General features: G+C 51.5%; 11 protein-coding genes across 11 annotated transcripts; 7 read left to right on the top strand and 4 right to left on the bottom strand.

Moving 5' to 3' along the window:
• Window positions 1–497: 497 nt before the first annotated feature.
• Window positions 498–1,936, bottom strand: N7482_010516 (putative mitochondrial carrier protein; the record flags this gene model as incomplete). Its single annotated transcript, XM_056692640.1, has 2 exons — window positions 498–1,618; window positions 1,681–1,936. The coding sequence occupies 2 exons, from the start codon at window positions 1,934–1,936 to the stop codon at window positions 498–500; spliced, it is 1,377 nt and encodes a 458-aa protein (XP_056538597.1).
• A 355-nt stretch (window positions 1,937–2,291) lies between these two features.
• N7482_010515 (putative F-box protein (Pof7)) lies at window positions 2,292–3,963 on the top strand (the record flags this gene model as incomplete). The annotated part of the gene is made up of 2 exons (XM_056692639.1): window positions 2,292–2,687; window positions 2,746–3,963. The coding sequence occupies 2 exons, from the start codon at window positions 2,292–2,294 to the stop codon at window positions 3,961–3,963; spliced, it is 1,614 nt and encodes a 537-aa protein (XP_056538596.1).
• A 1,203-nt stretch (window positions 3,964–5,166) lies between these two features.
• Window positions 5,167–6,956, top strand: N7482_010514 (uncharacterized protein; the record flags this gene model as incomplete). Its single annotated transcript, XM_056692638.1, has 8 exons — window positions 5,167–5,330; window positions 5,409–5,422; window positions 5,484–5,556; window positions 5,614–6,304; window positions 6,362–6,565; window positions 6,619–6,646; window positions 6,705–6,820; window positions 6,870–6,956. 8 exons carry the CDS (start codon window positions 5,167–5,169, stop codon window positions 6,954–6,956), a joined length of 1,377 nt encoding a protein of 458 aa, XP_056538595.1.
• Window positions 6,957–7,394: 438 nt separating this feature from the next.
• On the top strand, window positions 7,395–7,875 carry N7482_010513 (uncharacterized protein; the record flags this gene model as incomplete). Its single annotated transcript, XM_056692637.1, has 2 exons — window positions 7,395–7,530; window positions 7,595–7,875. 2 exons carry the CDS (start codon window positions 7,395–7,397, stop codon window positions 7,873–7,875), a joined length of 417 nt encoding a protein of 138 aa, XP_056538594.1.
• A 253-nt stretch (window positions 7,876–8,128) lies between these two features.
• N7482_010512 (uncharacterized protein) lies at window positions 8,129–10,141 on the bottom strand (the record flags this gene model as incomplete). Its single annotated transcript, XM_056692636.1, has 5 exons — window positions 8,129–8,443; window positions 8,509–8,932; window positions 8,982–9,132; window positions 9,184–9,962; window positions 10,020–10,141. The coding sequence occupies 5 exons, from the start codon at window positions 10,139–10,141 to the stop codon at window positions 8,129–8,131; spliced, it is 1,791 nt and encodes a 596-aa protein (XP_056538593.1).
• A 1,352-nt stretch (window positions 10,142–11,493) lies between these two features.
• On the top strand, window positions 11,494–14,030 carry N7482_010511 (putative ATP-dependent RNA helicase (Hrh1); the record flags this gene model as incomplete). Its single annotated transcript, XM_056692635.1, has 2 exons — window positions 11,494–13,632; window positions 13,701–14,030. The coding sequence occupies 2 exons, from the start codon at window positions 11,494–11,496 to the stop codon at window positions 14,028–14,030; spliced, it is 2,469 nt and encodes an 822-aa protein (XP_056538592.1).
• Window positions 14,031–14,893: 863 nt separating this feature from the next.
• N7482_010510 (uncharacterized protein) lies at window positions 14,894–16,668 on the top strand (the record flags this gene model as incomplete). Its single annotated transcript, XM_056692634.1, has 2 exons — window positions 14,894–15,575; window positions 15,635–16,668. 2 exons carry the CDS (start codon window positions 14,894–14,896, stop codon window positions 16,666–16,668), a joined length of 1,716 nt encoding a protein of 571 aa, XP_056538591.1.
• Window positions 16,669–17,551: 883 nt separating this feature from the next.
• N7482_010509 (uncharacterized protein) lies at window positions 17,552–19,264 on the top strand (the record flags this gene model as incomplete). Its single annotated transcript, XM_056692633.1, has 5 exons — window positions 17,552–17,587; window positions 17,639–17,915; window positions 17,978–18,243; window positions 18,306–18,427; window positions 18,484–19,264. 5 exons carry the CDS (start codon window positions 17,552–17,554, stop codon window positions 19,262–19,264), a joined length of 1,482 nt encoding a protein of 493 aa, XP_056538590.1.
• Window positions 19,265–19,329: 65 nt separating this feature from the next.
• On the bottom strand, window positions 19,330–20,234 carry N7482_010508 (enoyl-CoA hydratase/isomerase family protein; the record flags this gene model as incomplete). Its single annotated transcript, XM_056692632.1, has 2 exons — window positions 19,330–19,958; window positions 20,018–20,234. 2 exons carry the CDS (start codon window positions 20,232–20,234, stop codon window positions 19,330–19,332), a joined length of 846 nt encoding a protein of 281 aa, XP_056538589.1.
• A 1,401-nt stretch (window positions 20,235–21,635) lies between these two features.
• On the top strand, window positions 21,636–22,508 carry N7482_010507 (MBL fold metallo-hydrolase; the record flags this gene model as incomplete). Its single annotated transcript, XM_056692631.1, has 1 exon — window positions 21,636–22,508. One exon carries the CDS (start codon window positions 21,636–21,638, stop codon window positions 22,506–22,508), a length of 873 nt encoding a protein of 290 aa, XP_056538588.1.
• A 443-nt stretch (window positions 22,509–22,951) lies between these two features.
• Window positions 22,952–23,494, bottom strand: N7482_010506 (uncharacterized protein; the record flags this gene model as incomplete). Its single annotated transcript, XM_056692630.1, has 1 exon — window positions 22,952–23,494. The coding sequence occupies one exon, from the start codon at window positions 23,492–23,494 to the stop codon at window positions 22,952–22,954; it is 543 nt and encodes a 180-aa protein (XP_056538587.1).
• Window positions 23,495–26,515: the final 3,021 nt, after the last annotated feature.

Below are 26,515 nucleotides of genomic sequence, written 5' to 3'. Positions count from 1 at the left end.
TCAGACGGTACGCCCGTTCAGCCTCAAGTTGCGATCATCTGCTTGCGCCCTGCAGCCCGCTTGGCCCCAAGTCGGCAACGTGCGCCGATCGCGGGTGTCAAAGCGCATCACCCGGGTGGTCTGCTTATATATGCCAGGGCGAGGGACCCCTAGAACCAGTAATACCGTGAGATAGAACAAGGGTAATAATCAGCACAGGGGAGAGTTGGAGGAGATGATAGGTGTAAATTATTGGAGACTTTATTCACGAATTTCGTATTTACAACAGACGGGGTGCTTTTGGTTCCCAGAAAACCACTTTAAACATGCCCGGACTAAGAAACCACCCCAAAAAACTTCTCTATCGTTTGGCTGATGCGGTATCATCAAAACATGGACGCCGGAAAGATAAACAAAAGTAAGGAAACGGTGAGTAGGGAGGAGGCGATCGAGGCACCAACCGCATGCAAGATAGAAATACAGAGATGGAAGAGCATGAGAAGGGAAGGAAGACAGGATTAGGAGCTTTCAGTGTGCCGCCGCTCGTTCACCTCGCGAGCCATGCGCTTGCCGAGCTCATAGGTCGAGATCATGATCGCGCAGGCCGGGGCGACCTTTAGGCAGCGTGCTGCCCAGCCCCTGAACAGACCGGCCGTGCCTTCTTCGCGGAGGATGTGCAGAAGGAATTTTGGAAGGGAGAGTTGCTCGGGGACGATGGATTTGGGAGAAATAGATGGACGTTGGCCGGCACTCGTTGGGACATGGTCATCCATGTGTCGGAAGACCTGCTGCCTCGTCTTGCCCACATCGAAAGGCGTCGTTACCAATGCCGCCACCGATCCCGAGGTGGCGCCTGCAATGAAGCTCTCAAAAAAGGCCGTCGCACTGGAAGGTGACTCCATGTCCGAGCCGGAGAGATACGGCGCACTCTGCCGTGTATTCTCCAGCGCGTGCTTCACCTTCTCATAACCCCACCAGTATAGACCAGAAAAGGGCACGTCGCGCCACATGGTGAGCGACAACCCTCGCCACAAAGACGTATAGCCCCTCGCCTTCGTCATTTGGTGAATTCCTTCCAATGTGGCCTTGAAGTGGCCCGCGCCATGGCCCGGCGTAGCCTGCAGCCTTGTCCGGAACATCTCGACCGGACTCGTGGCCGCTGCGGCGGCTGTACGAGCGATGGCACCCGCAACGAACGGCGCATACACATCCGCCACGTTCTTCTTGATGGGACTGCGGTCATCCGCCCGCAGCCAGTCGTATCCAGCAAAGTAAATGATGTTCGCCGGAATCCCCATCATTAGAGTTGGACTGAGTCCGCGCCATAACGTCCAGACACCCTCGTTCCGAGCAATCTTCCGGAGCCCATCAAAGGTCGAGGTAAAAGTCCGTCGCTGCGTTTCCTCCACAGCACAATCAATGGCTGGATGTGCCTGGCTCCCGATCACGCCACCTTGCGGTCCGAGCATGCAGATTTGCGCATTATCTCCGACCCAAAACACTTCACGGCAACAGGCGGTAATCCCGAGGTTCGGAGGAAGGTTCTTGAGAGTTTGTGTCGTATGTGTGGTAAATGGAGAGGCGAGGGTGGTCTTCGACTGAGATTGTAACCGTACGCGCACGACGTCCAGGGGAGTTACTAGAGAAAAAACGTTAGTATAGGCTCGAGTGAGGACCGTGCTGCCAGAGGCCGATACTCACCTAGCAAACCGGTCAAGATATTCCCCGCGGTCGCAGAGACCATGCGTTGTCCAAGTGAGATATTCTCTGTTGGGGCTGGAGAATTGACGCTGGGAGTCGGGGCTACGCCCGTCGGTGCTGTGGACGTCATTGTCGAAGATTCGTCAAAATGGGATGTCCATAGTGATTCCGTGGAGGAGTCGAGGTCGGGTCCACGGACACCCCTAGGAGCGCTAGGGTGGTTCGAAGTTGCAGAGAGATCCAGCCCGGGCGACATTCAGCCGGTAAAGACCGACCTTTGGATGCGTTGGGAGGGCGATGCTGGTCTCGCGACTGCTGGGGAAAAGTTGGTAGAAGGGCAATGCGTCACTCGGCAGGGAATATTTTCGGGGTTTTGCGGGTGGCGGCGGGCGGAGATAAGCGGCCGTTTGTCGACTCGAGAAACCTGCTCTTTCACCGTTCTTTGGAGCAACCAGATCAAACTATTCCACCACGCAATCAATGGCGACCGCGGCGATTGTTATATAGTTTCTTTACTGGGTGTTCTTGCTTAACCTTGATCGGTGGAACCCCCTCGGTGGGCTTATCAGATTGATCGATCTCCGACACCGGACGTCGGGACCCTCCCCGCCATGGATGACAATGCCGAGCTCGAGTCCTTCCGCCGCCAGTGGCGTGAAGAGGTTGCTCGTCGATCAAAACCCACAGCCTCTGATGATGCTGCGCCCTCGATCACATCTCCGACCCGGTCGCTCGCGACTCGGCATCCGCCAACGCGCCATGTCGCCTCAGAACGCAAGGACTTGGAGGAGGAGGGGCCTGCGCCGGCCTCATTTGACCCGGAGGAGCTCGCCCAGCAGGTTGGGGAGCTAAGTGTGGCCCCAGAGGAAGACGAGGAGGAAGATGCTTTCACCCGTCGGGCACAACTGGAGCCCAACTCAGCTTTGGAGCACTTTGAGCGGGCCGTCGAGAAGGAAGCTGCGGGCAACTTGGGCGATAGTCTTCAGCACTACCGCAAGGCATATCGGGTGAGTGTGGAAATCAGTTGGTGTTCATCGAACGCTTTTTGTGCTAACTGATGTGCAGCTGGACGCCGGTGTCGATAAAGCCTATCGTAACAAACACTTCGCCCATGTATGGAAGAAACCTGCCCAGCCTGGGCCAGCTGGACCTGCAGCTGCCGTACCCGTGACTGCCCCTGCGCCTGCAGAAGCCGAGGTCATTCCAACGCTGGAACTGATCGAGTCCTTTGCCCACCTTCCTATCCCCCGTGCAGACCCCATCATCGAAGGCACTGCTCCGCCGCCGTGTCCGATCGCGAATGTTCCGTCCGAGGTATTAGTCGAGATCCTACGACATATCGCCCTGCGGGACCCAGCGACTTTTGGCCGGATGGCATTGGTATGCAAGCGACTCGCATATCATTTTGCACACGAGCAGCATATTTGGCGACGGATCTGCCAACGGCCAGAGTTTGGATTCCATGGGATGCACTACGCCTTCGTCTGCGATACTCTCGGGCGTCCTATCTACACGCTGGACGGTCAACGGTACACGCCATTCCCGACAGAGGTGCCTGCAGAGATTCCCAAGCCACTGTCTTCATGGAGTCAAGTGTTCCAGTCCTACCCGCGCATTCGCTTCACTGGTATCTACATCAGCACTGTCAACTACACACGGCCTGGAGCCACGTCCTCTTTTCAGAACGTGTCATGGAATAGTCCCATCCACATTGTGACCTACTACCGTTACCTGCGCTTCTATCCGGATGGATCCGTGGTTTCCCTCCTCTCCACGACCGAGCCCGTGGATGTAGTCCCGCACATCAGCAAGGAGAACATCATGGCTGCGCGCGTCCCTTCCCACAGACAGCACCAACGCCAGACTTCGGACCACGGCCAATCAATATCTGGGGCCACTGAACCTATCCCGCCAGTGGCGATGAACGCCCTGAAACATGGCCTTCGTGGTCGCTGGCGTCTGACACGTCCCGTCGACGTCTCGGATAGAGCACCGGAGCAACAAAAGACCTCTTCCCTCCCCAACCAGTCCCCGGAGTCCTTGGACCCCCGTGATGTGATCGTCGAAACCGAGGGCGTGGACCCGAAGTACGTGTACACAATGCACCTCTCCCTGCGATCTCCGTCGTCATCCAAGGCGCATTTGAACCCATCGCGGAACACCAAACTGGTTTGGCGCGGCTTCTGGAGTTACAACAAGATCACGGATGACTGGGGGGAGTTTGGGCTGCGAAACGACCGGGCGTATGTTTTCCGACGGGTCCGCGGCTGGGGCCTAGGATGAGAGGACGATGATTTATGAATTATTTGACAATATCTCCCTGGCACGATAAAATAATAGAGATTTCCATATCATCAGCACATACACATTAGAATCTCGGTTCCGGAGACAAAGCATTGTTCGCAGCACCCTGCTTCATAGTAGACTCCTTCCTACTGTGAGGCTGAGCATCTTTACTGCGCAGCCCTGCACTGCCCCGGTGCGTGATGTCAACCTGACTAATTCCTTCCAGAAATCCCCGGGCGCATACCCGGCCCCACGGGGTTGAATAGTCGTGCCAGGAACGTGAATACCCGGGGAAGGATGGCGCTAGCAATTTCCTTTTTCTAGAGAGTCCCTGGCCCATAGTAAACAACGGCAAAGGCTGCATAGAAGGGAGAATGTCCACGTGATGAGAGACCTGTTCGTGTGTACTTTGAAATCATGTCAGGTGTAGTTCGATTAGACGGCAGCGACTATGGCGGGCCTTTCCTAGTTTACTGGGCCGCCCATCGCGCTTTCCATGTTGGTGTCCCTCCAACCCCAGCTTCAACCCCAAGATCAGCTCCTCCGCATAGAACAGAACACAGGTCAATCCCAAGCCGTCCTCTCTTTATTCCATTCCATGACAAATGGATAGCATAGGCCCCGTGGGGTAGGTCTGCCCGGCCCGGCGCAACAGGCTGGTAAGACAATAGGGGTCCACAATAGTTACATAAAAGATACTTCCTTTGAATATTCCTTGATCATATCAAATTTAGGTATTTCTAAAGTACCATCTCTCACCGGGCCGGACTCGGTGTAAGGCAGATTTTGCGACGACTTATGTCAGCAATGCCCAGCCGTTTCGGCATGCCGCCGAGAAGCGGACAACAGGAACAGGCGCGAACAACAGGATAGAGGTATAATGGTGTAGTTCAACGCGATTCTTCGTCAAAAACAATATCACAGCGGCTTTTTTCGCCCAATATTTTCGTGTCTTTGAAAGCATTACAGCTCGGTGGATGCCGTGAGAACATCATCTATCCCCATTCTCCACGTTTGCAGTTAGTTTCATGTGGAGCATACCCTAGGGTATGGTCCATCGTCACGGCCAAGAAAAAAAAAATGGGTCAGTTATGTCTTCAGGTTCTGTGACCTCCACGATGTGCGGACCCCGAGATATTTCTCCCTCGTCATCCTCGCTCGGACGCGTGCATCTTGTCTATATTCCCATCCCAAGTCACCATGAGCGTCCCCGAAGCCCCTCATTCAGCCCCGACGCGGGATATCGAGGTCTACCAGGACCAGGACGAGACAGAGAAGGCGTATTCTGAGAAGCCAGCTCCTGTGGAGGACCCGTTTGGAAATGAGGAATCCGGGGAAGTCAAGTATCGTGTCATGAAGTGGTGGTAAGTACTAGTTCTGTTGCCGTTTTTATGGGCGACTTCATGTATACGAGCGACGAGATTTGACTGACGACGATGCAGGCAATCTGGGATGCGTAAGAGCCCAGTGCTGGCCATAGTCGACGGCATGGAGCCTTATTCTAACCTGTTCCCTAGTTATGGTTGCCGAAAACATCTCGCTCGGTATTTTGTCTCTTCCATCCGCTGTGGCGACGCTCGGAATTGTTCCGTATGAAAACTACCTCGATGCCCTACACCCCGTCGATGACGGCTGACAAATTTCTAGGGCGTTCCTCATTATCCTTGGTCTCTCTGCGATCTCCTGGTACACCGGCTATGTCATGGGCCAGTTCAAGCTGCGGTATCCTCATGTGCACAGCATGGGTGACGCGGGTGAGATGCTCCTGGGTTCGTTTGGGCGAGAGCTATGCTACTGGGGCCAGCTGCTGTTCATTATCTTCCTGATGGCTAGCCACATTCTCACCTTTACGGTGCTGTTCAACACCATAACCAACCACGGCACCTGCACTATAGTCTTCGGAGTGGTTGGCTTGATCGTCAGTTGCATTTGCGCCCTTCCGCGAACGACTGGCAAGGTTTTTGTGATGTCCACTGTCTCGGCTGTCAGTATCCTGGTGGCTACCATTGTCACCATGGTCTCTATCGGAGTCCAGGCGCCCGATGATGTCCAGAACGACATCACTACTTCTCCTACCTTCGTGGATGCCTTCCTGGCGGTCACCAACATCGTCTTTGCCTTCATCGCTCACGTGTCTTTCTTTGGCATCATGTCGGAGATGCAGGATCCGGCCGAGTTCCCCAAGTCCTTGGCTATGCTCCAGATCGTCGACACCACCATGTATATCGTGACTGCCATGGTCATTTACTGCTATGCTGGCCCGCACGTATCTTCTCCGGCCCTCTCCTCGGCGGGGCCTTTGATGAAAAAAGTCGCCTACGGCCTGGCCATCCCAACCGTGTGTTTACTCTCTTCGAAATGGTCTCCTTTTGGAATCTTGTCTAACTTACAATAGGTCATTGTCGCCGGTGTTGTATTCGGCCATGTTGCATGCAAGTACATCTACGTTCGTATCTTCCGTGGCGAGCGCTCGCACCACATGCACCAGCGTAGTTTGTTGGCCACTGGTACCTGGGTAGCTATTGGCCTTACGACCTGGACTATCGCTTGGGTGATCGCCGAGTCAATTCCTGTGTTTAATGATTTGTTGAGTTTGATTGTACGCTTGATCAGCAGCCCCCGATTAGAAGATTCACTAATTTCTCTCTGCAGAGCGCTCTCTTTGGTAGCTGGTTCAGCTGTAAGTCCCCACGATCAATACAGTAAATGATGTACAGCGGAATGCTAATGATAGACAGACGGCCTGCCTGCCATCTTTTGGATGTTGATGAACAAAGGGCAGTGGTTCTCGTCGCCGAAAAAGATCCTTTTATTCATCGTGAACCTGGTGATTTTGGGAATTGCATTTGCTATTGTAAGTAATGACACTTCCGATGCCGACCAACATGTTCTAACATGATCAGTGCGGTCTGGGACTCTATGTTTCGGGCAAGTCAATTCACGACAGCTCATCCAGTGCCAGCTGGACCTGTGCCAACAACGCCACTTAGATCCGGACGAAGTATTGACAGGTGCATATCATTATGTCCTAGACTCTTTGATTCGTTTACGTATAGACGGTTCGGCACCTGTGTTGATAGATGGATATATATTGTGTATAGCATCGATTGGCTGGGCAAGTCTAGTCGTTGTAAATAAGCCTAGAATAAACAAGATGAAACGTCAACCAGTTGATCCTGGAGACGTTCCGAAAATATGGGACTACGGGTCTGCGTGGATATTAATATCTGGCCTGGGTTGGCCCGGAATAGCAAGTCAACACCTCCACGAACTCAGATTATTCGCTTGGTTACTTTCAATGATCGTCAAAATGCATCTTCTTGCTAGTCTGTCACTCATCGCTGCTGCGGCGCACGTAGCCACGGTTAAGCCTGTGGAAATCAAAGTCGAGTGGCTCCAATCTGCCAGTGTATGATTCAGCTTCTGGCATGGCTGGTCCCTGGATTGTGGAGGTCAACCAGTGTCTGAACACTACCACACCCCACAATCACTTCACCATTAAGGGCCTCAGCAGCGAGGCTGTGTACTTCCTCCAGCGGGTGATACCCCAGCGCGGCCTCCTAAGTTCCAATCCCTATCATCCACTGGTCGCATGCTAGCAAATCCCGAGATCGCAATTGTCTCCGAGAACGACCCGGCCAACTCCCCCTCCGCTGCAACGATGTGACCTCATCGTTCGAGTCCAACGTTCCATCCGGTGTCAGTGGCTATGAGTGGAAGTCCATCAGCATCACTGAGTACCCTTACTCTGGGCAACTGGTGTGGTGTCTGGGCCAGTATAGCCTGCCCATCCAGGCATACAAGCACTATGTAGACGGTGCCAAGCAAGACGGTCTCTTCTTGGGCGCACACAATGTCTCAACTTGGGGCTTGAAGTTGCAGTATGGATCTGCTAGCAGCGGTGGTTAGCCGTACTGGCTAGTTAGATTGCTTGGTTCGAATAGTGCGGATCCCGCAGACTGGTGAGCCCTTACTGGATGGAGAGTTCCGGACTGTCATCAAGATTCAGGACAATTAAATGACACATAAGTCACTGCGATATATTATGATCGGATATCATGATGCTATTCGGGCAAGAGGTGATGCATATGGACACAGGGAAGGCAATCAAGGGAAAGGAATGTATGTACAAACGAGACGGAAAGTGTGGTCGCTTCAATACCTAGTTCCGCCAATTGATGACCTGCTCTTCGTCTTCATCGACAATGACAATCATCCACACGCCAACTTCTCCGTTATTAGCGTATAGCGGCGTGCAGTGGACCCAGCGATCGCGGCCTTCGTTGTTGAATCGGGTGACCCATTTAATCCGAGCTGTGACACTGTGACCATGCTGCATCGCCGCCATTAGCTCCTCCTTCACGGCGGAAGAGCTTCCGATACGAGAAAGGAATGATGACTGTAGCATGCCAGGGATTTGGAGGGATGGAGAAGTGAAGAGGACGCGGAGGGAGGGGTAGGGTCGGACGAGAAGATACTGCGTCATATTAACATCTGTGAACAGTCGGGATATAGCTGAGGGGCACTCGCATTTTCATATACACCCGTCAGTGACCCACGCAACAAAGTCGATTTCAAATCTCGCAGGCGGATAGCTTCTACCTCGCTATCTATCGATGTTCCACGCTGTAGCCAGTGACGCTGGGTTCGCGAAGCCGTGTGAGTATTCAGTGGTTGGAAGAGATCGCCGCCATGATCCTGGACTGCAGATAGTTCCCGTGGGCTGAGAAGCTCACACATCTGTTGAAACTCGTCCTTGGTTTGTACTTCTGGCATTTCTGCGACACTCTCTTCGTCAGCGTCGCGGTACCGTGATTGCAGTTCGATGAGAGACTCCATTTGGGCTCCATCTAGTGCGAAACCGGATACATCGATTTGTGCGCCGATGAAATATTTTACCTGGCCTTTGCTATCACAAAGGGGTGCACATTGGAGAAGATTCATGAACGGGGAGCCATCGCGGCGGCTACCAATGTCAAGGAAATGCCAGAAAATAGAACTTGGGGAATACATACTAGTTGAGGAACAGCTCTGAATGATGTCGACCCTCTCTCAGTGCTTCTCGGATTCGACGTATGCTGTTCGGACTCGTCTTGGGGCCTTGGAGGAATCGACAATTTCTCCCAAGGACATAGTCCATTCCATACTGGGTTGTTCGATGGAATTCTTGAAGAGTATTAGGGATCACATTGACGAAGTTTGGATGGGAAAACATACCTTTCGAGGCGAAGATGATGGGATTGTCCGGTCGTGATGTGTCAGTCAAACAGAATACTTCCGCCAAGGCATTTGAAGTATCTCGAAACTTCATTGGCAGGGTTCCTCGGACGCGCTCCTCGACAATCTTGCTGGTGATAGTAATGCACCTTGAGGTAATAAATGCAGGCAGTTCTTCAGCTGCTAATGCTCTCAGACCATCTTCGACTCGTTGCTCAAGAACCTTGTTCTGCGTGATTCCGACGATCTCACTGCCTGTCTGAACCATCTGGACTGCTGGCGGGGGGACATCGGTGGAGAGGCGGACCAGCGCATTCGCGTATTCCAGTGCTTTTAGCGCCTTGGATGCATTGAGGTAATATGTCAGAGTGGAAATTGACCGCGGCCGCTCTTCCAGTAAAAATTCTCGGAAGCGGGCGAGATATCGGGGGTTATTGAGAATGGATAACATATGCTCCCTCCCAAACATCACATCCGAGAGGCGCTCCAGTTTGTGAAGCGGCGCATCAACACCGTCCCATGGAGCGATCAGATCATAGGAAGCGCCTTCTTCATTGACAGGATTGAATTCTTCGGCTCCGTCATAAGGGTTCATTTCTTGAAGCAAGGGCAGCTCATTTGTGGTGACATTGCGCCGCATGTTCTTGATAGAGGACCGGGGGGTTGGGTATGATTCTTCGGCATATGTTTGGTCTTGAAAGCCTTGCTCCTCCACGATGGCATCGAGAGCCTTTGCCCGGATGGGTGGATGAGGGAAATCGTCGAGAATTTGACCATTTCTGATCCGATCGATCGATCAGTGGAAAATATTCGCATAGGCTCAGACCGCCACTTACCGGGAAGTTCTCCCGGACTCTGCGACCCATTCATGGTACTCGTCCGGGAGTGATTCTGAGAAGGATCGCAACGACTCATTATCGAGGCCCGCCAGTCCCTCATGAAGATCTGTGCAGGACATGCTGAGCGCTTGAGGAAAGAAAAAAAGAAAAGAAGATTAAAGGAAAAGGAGAAAAAGAAGAATTTCTGCTGCAGGTCCTCGGCGGCTGGGGAGCCTGGCCTGTCTTTAATAGCCTCATGACCCTCTGCTGATGGGCATCACAGGTTGATGCATCAATCAATCACCTTCACTCGGTTCCCAATTTTCTTCCTGGGCAAACGATGCGTTCGTGAGACAATGACAAAGGACCGCAGACACGAACTCGAGCTCCATGTCCACAGGTCACAATTGGCCTGAGAACCGATCGATCGAAGCGCCGCGGCTGCTGCCCACGAGATCGGTGTCGATCCCTGGCTGATGATGCAATGGCGCAGGGGAGGACCCTGTCAGGGAGAGGCTGTTGCGAATAACGTTCTGTGATCGGCGCCGGAACCTGAGTCTATCGAATTTCGCGTTCGTGCATCGAGCCTTAGTTGTAGCGTGGCGGGCGTGATTGGCCGGGGAGGTTTGGATACATCCATTGTTCCGCCATGCGGCACCGGCTGGGGTTACCAAGGGCGGGATCCCTCCGTACATTGTCAAATGCGGGCGTGGGGTGGCTGACAATTTCATGTCTGCGATCACATTGACTTGACATGCTGGTAGTGTTTGGTGGCCTCGACACTGTTCTGAAGGCGGGAAGTATATAAGCGAGTAGTCAACCCACCCCCTACACTCGGTCTTGGCAATCGTCCCTGGAAGTCGGTGAAAAGATATCCATCTGCGTCTGAGCGCCTCCGCGATTTGCGGTTGCGGTCTAGACTTGCTCGACCCCAGGAACCAGTCTGCCTAATCCAACTTTGGCTTTGGCCCCGTTTGCCTAGTTACCAGTTCGCCGGAATCGTCTGATAAAGCACCCTCCGCGCGGTCGCAGCGAGCCCCTTTTCTCGAGTTGGCTCAATAATTCATCGACTACCGGGACTTTGACTCGCAGATATGGCCGACAAATTTTGGCTTCCCTAATTTCTTTTAAAAGAAAGTGCATGATTGGGGCCCAAGCCAGGGCTTCCTGGTAGACCAACCATCACTGCGCTGGCGCGGGGAGCAGAAACAGAAGGTGAGATCCACATAAATCCCAACAATTGCAAATTGCTGGTGCGAGAAATCAATGGGCAACCGCCACTTCTTCCAGAAGTACAGCCCCTTTAATCGTGGGCCAGCTCCATTCGTGGGAAGGTAGTCGGACGCTGTCCTACATTATTTGGAACGGAGTATGTGAGGGATCGGCGGTTTGGTCGGAGACCGCTCTTATCGATAAGCCCGATAAGCGAAAATTTTCGAGACGCGGTGATGCGGCATCACGAGCCATTTCTCCGCAGTGACGCTCACCCACCATGCCTGAGAAGGTGCACACTCATTTTGGTGGCTTGGACGACGAGTCACCCAACAAGGCTCCCAAGATTGTGCCGGAACCTACCCCGGTAGACGATACTGGCCGAAAACAGAAGCGAGCCAAGAAGCGGAAGCGCGACGGGCTCGCCGAGGAACCCCAGGCGCATCGCAACAATGAACCACTTCAGACCAAGGAGCCGGTGAAGGTCATTCCGCCGGTTACAAAAGAGCCTTCTGCAGCACACAAGGTGAAAAAGGCTCCTGAACCCGAACCGCCCTCCGACCAAACGCCCGCGCCGAAGCCGAAAGCGAAGTCGAAACCCAGGTCCTTCACCGATACCAAGACCAACTTCACCTCCCTCCGCGAGAAAGCCAATGCCCTCTACGAGCTCCGCAAAAAGCTCCCTATCTTCGGTCACGCCGATGAGATCCGACAGAACCTCCGCGAGCAAGATGTCATGTTGTTGGTTGGTGAAACCGGTAGTGGAAAGAGTACCCAGATCCCGCAGTTCCTGGTGAACGAGTTCTGGTGCCGACCGACACCGGCGAAAGTACTGCGAGAGGATGGGTCCGAGAAGTCCATCATGGTCGGCGGATGCATTGCGATTACGCAGCCGCGTCGAGTCGCTGCGATTACGCTCGCACGGCGCGTGGCCGAGGAGATGGGTACACCGCTTGGCTCTTCGTCGCCGGCGAGCAAGGTCGGCTACTCGGTCCGTTTTGATACCTCTACGTCACCGAGTATCCGGGTCAAGTTCTTGACGGAGGGTATGCTGCTCCAGGAAATGTTGCACGATCCCTGGTTGACCAAGTATAGCGCGGTCGTGGTGGATGAGGTACACGAGCGCGGTATCAATGTGGATCTGGTGGCGGGATTCCTACGAAACTTGGTTTCTGGGAAGCGCGAGGGCCGTGGAGGGATCCCGCTCAAGGTCGTGGTGATGAGTGCTACGGCGGACATGGAGAGTCTAATGGGGTTCTTCCAGGAAGGATTCCAGGAACAGGAGCAGGTGCAGAAGCAAATATCGAACGGGACTGAGAACGGGACTGAGAACTGCCAGACGAAAGAGCAGAGACCCCAATCCAGGGCGATCTCGGCTTGCCATATCAAGGGCCGACAGTTCCCTGTCAAGACGATCTATTCGCCTGAGCCTGTCCACGATTTTGTGGACGCTGCGCTCAAGATTATCTTTCAAATTCACTACAAGGAGCCGATGCCCGGCGATATTTTGGTTTTCCTTACCGGCCAGGAGACCGTGGAGAATCTTGAGAACTTGGTCAACGAGTATGCCATCGGGATGGACCCCTCGCTGCCCAAGATCCTCGTCCTGCCACTCTTTGCAGCTCTCCCTCAAGCTGCCCAGCAACGCGTCTTTGCCCCGGCCCCTCCTCGCACGCGCAAGATTATTATCGCTACCAATATTGCCGAAACTTCCGTCACTGTGTCTGGGGTGCGGTACGTAGTCGACTGCGGCAAGGCCAAGGTCAAGCAGTTCCGCACCCGCCTGGGATTGGATTCGCTTCTGGTCAAGCCCATCTCCAAGTCGGCGGCCATCCAGCGAAAGGGTCGTGCTGGTCGTGAGGCCGCCGGTCAATGCTTCCGGCTCTACACTGAGAAGGATTACTTGGCTCTCGATGAAACGAACACCCCCGAGATTCTACGCTGTGATTTGAGCCAGGCGCTTCTGAATATGAAGGCCCGGGGCGTCGACGACATCGTCCGGTTTCCTTTCTTGACTCGACCCCCACGCGAGGCACTCGAGAAGGCCTTACTGCAGCTCCTGAACATTGACGCCCTGCAGGAGGATGGTCGCATCAGCGATGTTGGTCTGCACCTCGCAAAGCTCCCGCTTACCCCGACGCTGGGCCGCGTGCTCTTGGCTGCTGCGGAGAATGGGCATGACTGCTTATTGGATGTCATCGACATCATCTCATGCCTTAGTGTCGAGAACATCTTCCTCAACACAATGTCCGAGGAAAAGAAGGAAGCCGCCGAGTCGGCCCGACGCGAGCTGTACCGGCGCGAAGGCGACCATCTGACGATGTTGGCGACCGTCCGGGCATACGCGGGCGAGAATGTGGACCGGAAGGTGTGGGCTGAGCGGCATTTGGTGTCCCATCGGGCCATGCAGTCCGTGATGGTATGTTTGTTCTCCCTTTTGACGTACACTCTTGTTTTCATGATTCGGATCTAACCCGCCCTGCCTAGGATGTCCGCAAACAACTTCGGACTCAGTGCCGCCAGGCCCAGATGCTGCCTCGCGAGGAGCAATCAAATCACACCAGCGATCCCTCGCCGGAACTCATCCTGCAAAGCTTCCTGAGTGGCTTCGCGACTAACACCGCCCGCTTGGTCCCCGATGGCAGCTATCGAACGGTTGTGGGCAACCAGACGGTTGCAATCCACCCCTCGAGTGTGCTGTTTGGCAAAAAGGTCGAGGCGATCCTGTACAACGAGTTTGTGTTTACCAACCGCAGTTATGCGCGCGGGGTGAGTGCGGTGCAGATGGATTGGGTCGGTGAGGCCTTGGCGGGATGAGGGGACGTAAATTCCGGTCATCGATCCCTCATTATTTATCCTTGTTGTTTCTTGAGTGTATATACCCATGAATGAGCCATCATACTAGCCAAGTGACGATAATCCCCCTCCCCTTGATTAATCTCCGATCCTTCAGCAAAGTACGTTGGGCGGATTGAATGCGGAACCATCCTCGCATCAATCCACGAAAGCGGGTATTACGTCGATCCCTTTCGCCACTGGGCGTTTCCACGTCAGACACGGCGAAACTGGGGGGAAACCAAGGGGTAAACTGGGCAGGTTAATAAGACTATTGTGCTGCTAGCCTACTTGCGCAGCCATCGCTGCAGCGGAAGTCACACGCGAGCAGTCACATTTGGACGGGTTATCGCCTGAGCCGACTGCGTCAAGGGGAGAATCCTGGCCTTGTTTCTTTACTTTTTACCCTCTCAGCACAGATATTATCTCCAACCTCCAACACATCTCTATTTTCTTTCGGCCGTTTTCGCCATTCTCTCGACTCCACCATGGCCGTCCTCCAGCGTGTCCACTTGTAGGTGGTCCGACCTCGCGACTTGCTTCCTCCGGCGACTCCACCGTCCGCCTTATCAATCGCTCGTTATCAACGCATCATTTGTTCCCAACGCCCTCGCGTTCGTCTTTCAATCTCCCCCCCCTTTCCCCTCCTCTCACTCCCGCTTTCGCTCTCGTAGGGCTCCCTTCTTCGTTCCCTGTTCCATTCCTCCCTGGGACACCCCGTTCTTTGTCCGATTCTCCGCTACTGATCGCACACGCGGTCTTTGGTTGCGGGGAAGATCCACACCATCCACCTCAACCGCTCCTCTGGCTTAAACACAACTACTCAGGATCAGTGATCATCCACTATGGCCTTCCGTGTCCCAGCTCAGGCACCGCGCCGCAGAACCTCATACTCAGCTCCTCAAAGTACTCCTCCGCTCGATATCCCGCCTTCCCCTAGCGAGCAGCAAGAAGACGATACCGCCCAATGGGTGCTCTTCTCCCCGACCGCGCACACTCACACGACCTCGACAGAGCATACCCGCACTGCCGGAGCATCTCGCCTGAGCGACTTTGGCTCGTTCGGCACCGCAACTCGATCCACTGCTGGGCAGGAGGGCGAAGCAGATGAAGTAGACGATGCGCTAGATGATCAGCTCGACGAGGATGGGACGGAGCTCGATAGCTTGGACGATGGGCTCCATGCATTTCGTGCCCCATCGCTGCTCCCTGTGTCCCCCGCACGGGGCGATCAGGGACCACAGGCGATGCTCCCTGCCCACGATGGCCTAGGAAGTTTTCAGGCATCCAGTCAGTTAGCTCAGGAGCAGCTCTGGCAGCACGAGCAATATAATCCGCAGAGGCGCGGGGGAGTTAGCCCCAGACACCGCCGTCGGTCCAGTGTCCAGCGACACTTAGACACGGTGAACGAAGGGGACGGGGACGTCGAGCGGGACCGTTGGCAGAGAATCGAGCAATGGCGGATGGACCAGAGTCGGGCACTGCTACAAGAAATAGAGCGTGAGACCCGTCGTCATCGGTCCAGTCGTATGAGTCGATCCAGCGTCCCGCACTCCGTGGATTATCTCTCCCCCCTGGCATCACAGAAACACAGTCCAATGCCGTATGTCCAGCAGAGCCAGATGCGGAGATGGACGAAACTTTCTGGCGCCGCGTCACGCGCAAGGTTATCCAGGATCTGATCGGAATCGACGATTCCCTGCTCTCTGTTCTCTTCGGCGAGTCTCTGCCGCTGGACGAGCAAACTCCCGAGAACAAACCATCAGAGCTGGACATGGAGACCGTGCTGGCACGTGAACCTGAACCACAGAATGTCGATGCGCCTCTCTGGCAAACTCACGTTCTTCAACGAATCACCCACGAGTTGGGTATTCTGGTGCACCAGCTCTGTGAGCATCCCGGTGCCTTCTCTACGTACTACCGAATGACCAAGGACATATCGAGTGAATATGCGGGCATGTCACTCAGCCGCCTCGCGGACAGTACTACCTTGCAGCGCCCCTCTGAGCCTGCGGCCGAGACCCCTGCAGAGACTACTCCCTCTGAATCCATGCCATCCCTACAATTTGCCCCAACACTTCGCGACCCTAATCGCGAGCATGAAGAGCAATGGGGCATCGAAGATGACGATACCATGGGCAATCCCGTCTCCGAGTCAACCCGTCTCCAGCAGGAACACGAGTACTGGGAGCGCGGGCTAGATGTCATGATGGTCTTCCGGTACCTCCGCACGCGCTTCAGTCGCCGCGGGTACATGTCTAGCGACAAGCACACCGCGACGCCCCCATCGCGCCACACACAAGACGCCTCCCGCCGCGCAGCGATCATCCGCCAACACCATCCCCTCGTCGCACGGGCCTACTCGCGCTCGCAGACCCAAATCCGCCGTGCGTCCCAACTATCAGGCGTCTCTGGCCCTGCCGGCCTCGCGTCGCCGCTGGTCCGACCGCACTTGGGCCGCCCAAGCTCCAGCTGCGCCAGCCAGAGCAAGCTCTCCGCTATCTCCAGTCATCGCACCCTGACGGGATCCAGCCGGAACTATTGGGATATTGGCGGATCCGTGGAGAGTGGGAGTGCGATTGGCGTGGGTGCTGGAGTCGGCACGTGGGGTGAAGCGTGATTTCACTTAATCTCCTCTCTTCCTGGGTTTGTTTTGAATTCAGACTTTGGTTGGAGTTGACGGTGGGAGGTGGGCGGATGGCTGGTTTTACATAATCTTACGACATGATATACATCTGATGGCGATGTGGGTGAATACTTGATGTTTGGCTTTGGTTTTTGGTTTTGTTTTTCTTTGGCTTTATCTCAACACCTGTTCATAGTCCGGATGTGGTGTTCTTCGGTCGTTTGAGACTGACTCGGAACTCTTGTCTCTTCTTTACTTGCATGCATATAGCCCTATGATATACGAAGGTTTACTCAGCTCGCCAGACATTTACAGAATTCTTCTGTATGGTGGCAACCGTTATTACCTTCCATGTTGGAAACATAGACTCTTTCAAACCATAGGCACATGATACTGTACACCCTCAACACGCTAACCCGATTGGGTTGACTGACCAGCCAAGCATGCTGGAATGAGCGAACGTCACTTCACCGCCTTTGGGAATCGTCTGAGAAGAATCCGGGGATCCTTGCCAGCCCCGCTCGGTGTTTCATCATGCATAACTGTAAACTTTCTCCATCACACTGCAACGTTCTTAATCATTGATCACTATCGTGGAACCCTGTTAATCCCTGCAAACAAAATTATCAAAATTATTCGACAACCCTTTCTGTCGTCTTATATCAATTTCTCCACCTCACAATCTCGTTCCGAAGAACTACTTGAGGTTTCGAGTTAGGATAGACCTCCTATGATGAATATGGCACAAGATGGGGCTACAGCGGCATCAAGAGCTGATCGTAGACATCACACTCCCGAAAGCGTTTTTTTTATTAATACCGCCGTTGGATCCGAAGCCTCACAAGCTTCCATCCGAAAGCGGGCTCGTTCGCACATTATGACTCGGTATCATAAAAAAGCCCGTGAGTTGCGTGTAAGTAAGGCATTCTTATACATTGGGCTTGACGGTCCTAACTAATTTTAGGGAGTGGAGCGACCCAGTCATGATGACCCGGCTTCTTTTTCACCCCGAGGAATAATATTAGATGAGGAGCAGTCACGACTTGTGGATGCTAATTCAATACCGATGCCTAGGATTGGCCCTACAACTGATGACTTCCAAAGCGGATTATGTGAATGGGAAAAGAGGCTCAGGTGTATTACAAGGCAGACAATATCTACTCCTTCTGGGCTTGACCTATTCGGTACAATTCCATTTCCGTTTCACTTGGACCACCGGGATCGGAATCTGTTATTTCATTGTAAGTTGCCGGCCTCCAGCCTTGTCTTTCGCTCGACCATACATCTGACTGATTTATAATAGATAGTACGGTCTTTAACTACACGAACATGCCTGTTAATTCCAAGGAGGAATGGATAAAATTTGCTGTGACCGACGCTGCTCTTCTTCATACTACATTGGTCATCTCAGCCTTACACGTTGCACTCATTTGTGGACAAGAATTCAGCGTTGACGCATTCCGACATCAAAGGGCGGCAGTGAATATCCTTAATGATAGGCTCAATGATCCTATTCTCAGCAGCACAGATTCCACCATCCTCTCTATTTCCTGTCTTGCATTAATCGACGTGAGCATGACATCGATTTTTCTGATCTTCGGATCTTCGGATCTTCGATTGACAGAAGCTAGATTTTGAACGCATCGCCGCTTGGAGCAGCCCCCCATACGACGGCTCTTGAACAGCTTGTCAACCATAGGGGTGGGCTTACCACCTTAGGATTCAATGGTATTGTGCGAAGAAAGGCCCTTTGGTATGATTTTTACATACCACTCTACGTCATTTGAGGCTCACATTGTGACGATCTAGGGCAGATCTTAGCAGCGCCATAGCGCAGCGAATCGCACCTCGCTTTCCATTTTCCTCGGAAAAATTGCCGATGGGACGTCCATCTGATGCTATTCCAATTACAGTCAATACATCTGCAGTAAACATCTGCACCGAAGTTTCCGATTGGGTAGCAGGCAGTCCGTACCCTCCTGGTATTGAGGCTATCATCCACGACCTTCAACGCCTGTCTCTAGTGCTCAGTTCTGCAAATCGTGCTGACATGGCCGAAATCGATCAATTAATGCTGAGCGACTCCTTCTACGATCTTGAACGACGTGCGTACGACCTTCTTCTTCAAGCTGAAAACCGAAATTCCGTCTCCCAGATTGTACCAAAACACTCGGCTAGCATTACCCCCAATTCCTTTTTATATCCAGCATGCTGTCTGACAGCTATTATATACGTCTCTCTCGCTCTTCGCGAGATCCCACCGCGTGCTGGGATATTCAATCCGCTCCTAGGACGCCTTACGACACTTCTCCGTGATATCGATATTTTCGCAGCCTGCACTACTCACCCCAAAACGTTGTTATGGATCCTAGGCACCGGAGGTGCAGCGGCTCTGGGAAGAGAAGAGAGGAGTTTGTACGTGAAATGGCTTGATCATTTCTGTCGTACACAACACATATATGAATGGGATGAAATGAGAGTCGCATTCAGCAGTTCCATTCATTTGGCTCCTCTGTATATGACGGAGTTTATGGACGTTTGGAATGATGTTGAAGAGTTCAGGATCATGAGAGATTTAATTGAAATGTGACTGAAGATCCCTACAGGGGAGCGATAACATATTCTTCGATACAGGAATAGTACAACTTTAACTCCTCACCGATAAGCGGGCATGGCCATGAGAGCATCAGGCAAAGTCCTCTCTTCCTCGCAATCCGTCGCCCCTTTGATTACCGCCCAAATCTCTGTCACAAGCTGGACCGTCTTCGGCCGAGTCAGAAGCTCCACAAACACCTGAAAGTCTTTCTCGAATGTCTCCAGGGATGATGCGCTAGTAGCATCGTTGACTCTCTGCTTGGTCATAGCCAGTGCCGAGAGTTCGAATTTTCCCACGCGACCAACATAAGCATCCACGAATACATGCATATCCTCTGACGTTTCAAACACCCGGTTTATTATTCCGTACTTCTCTCCTTCTTCCGCCCCAATGTCACGCCCTGAGTAGAGATACTCCAATGCTCGTGGCTTGCCCATCTGCTGGACCAGCCGCATGGCACCTCCACCTGAGGCATACACACCGAGACATGCTTCAAGATGGGATAGCCATGTGCGACCTTTTATTCCGAAGCGCATATCGAAGGCCATGGTGAAGTCGCAGCCTCCGGCACGTGCGCATCCTTCAACCAGAGCGATTGTCACAATGGGCAGATTGGTCAGTTTATACATGAGGCCAAAGAAATATCCCAATGTTGGGTACTCAGGGTGCATTTCTGGAAGCGTGGACTCTGGCCAGGTAGTTTTGTAAGACACTTGAAGAAAACGAGACTCAATATCAATCACTGACCTGGACGGGGGAGCAGATCCAGATGTGCAACAAAGAAGTCCGGATTTGCACTTTGAACCACGAGGATCTTAATATCACTACTTGAAGAAACTTCCGTGAGGAGATCGTTAAGGTCAGACACGAACCTCCAGTCACAAAGGTTGATTGGAGGGTTGTTGATAGATGCGGTTAGGACGGTGCCCATCTTTGACGTATTGATCGTACCGTGACCCATCATTTGGTAATAATAAAGGCTGTTGAAGAACAGATAGGCTTTGGGCACCGGGCAAGAAGGGACTTGAGCGCTTCTAAAGGATTGAGACGCATAACCTGTTGGGACAGCGTGATAGTCACCTCCAATTTATACATCCCAAAGGGTTCGGCTCCTGGAATACGGGAAGACTCTATCCTAAAGTGGAATATTACCAGAAGCATCTTAATCAACTTCTATCGCGCTCTTGATACTGTCATGATGTCATAGACTTCTCTTGAATACAAACACAATACTTATCGCAAATTCACGTTTTTACCCGATCCGCAAAGCTCAATTCGAGCCCGTTCCAACTTGCATTTGGTTGGGTGATGTGTTGTGTTCTGACGACCCACAGTGTCATAGTTTTTTTTCTTGGCATTACAGAAAATGATGCGGATTCTACTTTTTCATATAAATTTATCTATATATCTATATGCATATTTTTTGTAGCCAACCAATAGCTACCAAACACTATAAGGACTTCCAAGAAAAACGAACCAAGATGTATTTTATGGGCTTATTATCTGTTATTAAGCTTAGTTGTTCTGTGTCAGAGCAATAAAACGACGGTATAGATTAAGAATGTTGCCTATAGTGCATTGTTGGTCTACAAGTTATTTTGCCTATGATTTGGCACTCTTTTGTCTTGACATTATGTTACTGAGGGATTTTGCCGGAACCTAATCACTGCCCTGATGCTAACATTTTCCAAGGCTAACTATGAGTGGAATATTACCTGAAACGGATCCAAAGTTTAATCCTAGTAATTGAGGAAACCTCCGGTAATCAAAGCATTGCGCTGTTGGAGTTGTATTAGCGAGTGAACCTCGACCGAGAAGGCAACACTTTCAGGCTGGATATTTCACATAATAGCCCCTTGCAGCAGCTTGAGTGATCTGAATCTCGCCGTAGTGTAGGGCTTTAATTGAATAATATATTCTACCCACTTGCTGGATCGTCAAGTTCGATGATCGAGGTACCACCATCCGAGTTGAATTTGAAGACATTGGAGTGTTTTTATTGCGGGGCCCGCTCAGCCCAATCATGTTAACTCGGACGTGCCGGGATGAAAGTTAACTCAAAGAGGAGTATTACCCGATAGGGACTATTTTATCGCCACTATCCCATTCCGACCCACCACAATTGATCACGAGGCATATACTCTGTACTGTGAACAACATTGGCTATGTAAAATAACTGATGTTTGGGTGGTCCAAGGTAAACCTCCATCCAGGAGCGCTAACCAGAAGCAGTAAATTTCTTGAAATAGAAATGGTGCCCTTCGTTTTAGCATATAATAATACTCTGGCCTCGGTTGGAACACGGCTGTCTGCAACAGGCCCTGCCTTTATCCATTTCGATTTGCAACTCAAGTCAATTCAGAACATGGCTTCCACGCTCAGATTTGATGTCTACGTGGCTCCTGGAATACCTTTCCCTTCTCCTGAGGGTTTGCCACACTTCGTCACGCCAGTCTGGTCACCTATGGCTATTACCCTACTTTCTGGAAACAAAGAAGCCGTACTCGTGGATGCACTTCTCACAACCGCTCAAGCGAATGACCTAGCGGATTGGGTTGAATCTTCCACAGCAAACAAGGTGTTGACGACAATTTATATAACTCACGGTCATGGTGATCATTTCTTCGGTTTGAAACGGCTCCTGGAACGGTTTCCAAACGTGAAAGCTGTCGCAACAGCGAAAGTTATCGAACATATGCGGTACGAGCTAGAACCCGTTAATTTTCAACCTATATGGACCAGCCGATTCGGTGAACGGATCGACGTCGATGGTGATATCCTTTCGCGAATTGAGTCATTGGGCGATCACGACAATACTATCCTCCTTGAAGGCCATAAGCTCATTGCCGTCGATGCGGGAGAATCAGACACATGGAATACGACATACCTACATGTCCCATCTCTCAACTTGGTCGTTGCGGGCGATTGTGTGTATAATGATGTGCACCAATTCCTTGGTGAGACGAACACGCAACAGGGTCGGGGCTCGTGGATCTCGATCGTCAAGGCTATTGCGCATCTCAAGCCTTGCACCATTATTGCGGGGCATAAACGACCCGGGGCAGTGGATGGTTTCAATAATCTCGCGGCAACGATCAAGTATATCGAGGACTTTGGAGACCTAGTCGAAAAGACTGCATCAAGAGAACAGTTGTTCGAGGAAATGATGAAAGCGTACCCGAACCGGGTGAATCCGTATGCTCTGTGGTTATCCTGCCAGGGGGCATTCAAAAGTTGAGATAGTGCGGCTGTACCATCTGTCTTACACATTGTTCCAATAGCCTCGGCAAGTACAGTAATTTGACTACCACGTCGGAATATAACTGCTTGACTCGGTCCGATTGATGGAAAGATGCGTAATTCATAACAAGCACGGCGTGTGTTCCGACCACCCACAATTACGCAATAAAAGATTTGAAAAAAGTAGCATCAGTACGAGAATGGATAACACTGTGTTTAGTATAGGCTGGCAGTATCTAGGGGTGGCACTTGATGACTGTGCCAATCCCCATGTGTGGCTTTACTATGTCTTACGGAGGGGAAACAAAGCAAATAATAGAAGGGGAAGAATAAAAACAGAAGCGCAGCCCCTTTCACCGGGCATCCTGTAGGTCAGAAAGCAGAAGCAGTAACAAAACTGACCTGACCTGATAAGAAACTGACCTTCGGCAGGAATAGCTCTCAACCCCGCCCACGTCTCCCATGACAGAACGGTTGGCCACAGCGGCGATCGAGACAGCGAGACAGGTAAGTTGACATGGCCGCCAGAGTCCTCTCGTCTGGATTCAGCAAACTCCAAGCCTCTGCATTTCTCCTCTCGAACGTCCTGATCTCGCGCTCCTGGCCCGTTGCATAGGCGTCATCGATATCCAGAAGGCGCAATCGTCCAACATGCCGGCTGATGACAACAAGGGCGTCCACTGCCAGATTTGGACGGTCTCGTACCAGTATCATGAAAACTCCCTCGAGGACCTGGGCAATTTTACTAATGTGGAGCTCTGCACAAGACATCCGCCTAGCGCGGGTAGGAAGGGGGGTCCGGTGCAGTTCGAGGATAGCACGGTCCAGCCTCGGGAGTCCTTGCAGGGCCTCGCGACAAAGCTTAGTTCCATCGTGAAGGTTGGCTGCTTCTTCCCGCATTTTCCTGACGAGCTTCCCTCGCTTCTGGTAGAACCCAAAGCGCGCAACAAAGCGGGTGATTGGGGTCCTTGTTGAAATACGCATCTCTGCGAAGCAAGTTCGTAGTAGGAGGTACTTGAGTTCGACAGAATAGCCCAGTGGGAATTTGGAAGACGTTCGTATTGATTTCAATAGTCGAAGTCAGGTTTTGACACTTGTTGAGTACTCGGTACGTAGGTATCGGCGGCATTTATAATCACAGCCTCTTCAATATCCAGACATAGCACGGGAGAATAATGCTTCTTTGGGCATGGGGGATGTATTCGTGTAGTACTGATCAATGAATGAAATAAACGAGTCCAGGGTTCTACAACGAAATTGTTTTGTTTGTTTCTTTCTCTCGATTTCATTTATCACAGTTTACTGTGTCAGCCGAGAACCAAAACGCCACGCTAGACCCAAGTGAGAATGACATTCCTAAGTGATTGAAATGAGTGCTAATTATTACACAATGCCATTGTGAAATCTGAACTGCGGCCAACCCGACAAAGAAGGTAAATGACGGTATTGCAATGCCAAAAAGGATGGTGAAAGCAACAACACACCAAGTCGACTTGATCGGCAGCCAGAAATGGATATGGTAGGATTAGAGACCCGATCTGAGCTTCATGGGAATTCAAGCTGGTGATCGAGAACTGCTTGCTTTGTCACTTAGTGAGATTGTATTACAGGATGGATCGAAATCAGTTTCACCACTTGCACGCAGAGATTCTTTCTCGAACCCTCTCTCAAAACACGCTATGCCTATTACAGTTACTCCATCCCTGACTCCTTCTCTTGGCAGGATTTCAGTACAGTTATAAATAACTGTCGAAATATGGCCTCCACCAGTATTATTCAGCTACCTACTGACCTGTTTTGATTAGCTCCTTGGCACATTTCCCCCTATTTCTATACGCGCAGCTTGGCTTTCTACAATACACACTCTCTGGCTTCATTAGCCTACACGTTACTAGGCGATACAATTCTTCCCCATTCTGTCAATAACACCACAAAAATAGCTACCGTATTAGGCTTGTATGGCTTTCGGAGCTTCTAGAATGTTGATCCTACAATAAGGCAAACAAAGGAGGATCTCCCTAATCCGGTTACTAGGCCAGAGTGCGGATTCGAGTTTGTCAACCACTCAACTCCAGAATATTTACGTGGGTGTGGTGTATACTATACAGCACTAGTGGGTTACGTTTCTTGCTTTATATAATAGACTGTATTAGCGACTAGCACTCGCTACACTCTGACTAGATGAGACTATGCTGATGTTAGATCTATTAAATTCATTAGAGCCTTAAAACGCACAATGACCGCTAGCTTATATTACAATAAAATAATCTTTAGCCCTACGACTAGACTGCGCCAAAAACCGCAAAACGGGAAAACCGCAAAAAAAATAAACCGCAATTGGCGGGTTTTTGGGGCCAGTTTCAGAAACCACAATGGTTCTTGGGGCCCCAATGGTTTGGTAAATAATATAAACTGAGTAGGTCCTTGTCACTGTATATTTTATGTATTTTTCCTCTGTTTCTTTGGGTATTTAGCTTACAATAAAGGCCTCCTTCTATAGCATTGGTTTCTAATATACATTAAATAAGCTCTTTTAGCTATACTACTAATTTTCTGAACCCGTCAGAAAATGAGGTTAGGGAGCTACTATCTACATACTAGTAAACCTAACGGGCATCAGAAAAATAGTTAGGAAGCTATATTATTGATCGCTAATAATACGTATATAGGTCGTAGTCGCTTCCTTCATCGATGATGACGTCTCGAACTTCGTGGATTGTACCACCAGGGCGGCCATCTCGATATGGGCGGAAGATTCTATAGAGAGCGCCATGGTAGCTGCTGTATCCGATTAGCTTGCCTATCCATGCTCTATCTGCCAGATGCCTACCTAGAGGATTCCTGCGGATTTCCTCTTGGTGTCGAACAACGTAGGCATTACTCCCTAGAATGCTTAGGAAGCTTAGATCTGGCTTGTGTCCGTAGCGAAGTTCGTATAGTGATTTTGAGCCATCAACCTTCCTACCGTAGTAAGGAATTAAGTTTCTAAGGAATGCGACCGCGCGCATGATCTCCGCCCATAGGTATGCTAGTAAACTGCTATTCTCAAGTACTACGCGCGTCCTCTCACCGAGGATTCGCTTAAGGCGTTCGACCTTGCTATTTTGCTCATGAGCGTAGGCCGCAGAGAAGACCCATTTAATACCACTATCCTTGGCCTATTACTGTAGCTAGGCATCTATGAACTCGCCGCCGCGATCTAATTGTATTCCAACGATAGTATCTCTTCGCAGTAGAAGCTGATTAGCTTTTAGAAGCTCAGGGACCGTTCCTGGCTCCACGATATCGGCTAGTGAGTGGATCTGCCGCACCTGCACCTAGCGGTCTCTCTCGTACTCCGTAACGACCTCCTTGAGTACATACTTCGCAGCGCTCTTATAGCGGAGGAATTTGACCGTACACTAGCCGCTATAGTCGTCGATGGCTGCTAGCCAATAGCGAGCCTAACTACCTAGTGCGCGTGGTAGCTTACCCCCGCCGCCGATGTCGATATGGAGAAGCTCACCCTCGGCGGAGCTTTGGTGGAGGACTAGATCTCTCCTGATGTTTTAATGCGCCTTTCCAATAGCGCACGCGCTACATGGTCGTTTCGGCACTAGTAGGCCTTTGATATCGATACTATTAGTTATGTTAGCTGTCTTAGCGATAGCTTTCATGCCTGGATGTCCTAGGCGTCGATACTAGGTCCTGACGTTAACCCGGCGCCTATCTAGCCTCTGTATGACTTTCTGCTCGTCCTGTTCTTCGGCGGAGATATCCCTTCGGCGTATATCTGATAAGTCTAGCGCTATAGAGGCTTGTATAGATGTGTCTAGTACGTTCGCGCTATATTGGATGACTTCTCTGATACGAATCAGCCAGCTGCGTCCGCGAGGGTCTCCTAGACCTAGTGTAGAACCATCCTTTCGCTTTATAGTCAATTTTGACCCTTCGAATTCCAGTTTAATGCCTTTAGTAGTCAATCTTGACCCACTAAGTAGGTTGAATCTGATTCCGGGCACGTAT

The sequence above is a fragment of the Penicillium canariense genome (genome assembly GCF_028826845.1).
Source record: "Penicillium canariense strain IBT 26290 chromosome Unknown utg000008l_segment0_segment0, whole genome shotgun sequence".
NCBI classification, from domain to species: domain Eukaryota; kingdom Fungi; phylum Ascomycota; class Eurotiomycetes; order Eurotiales; family Aspergillaceae; genus Penicillium; species Penicillium canariense.
This window is presented reverse-complemented; position numbering and strand designations above follow the sequence as displayed.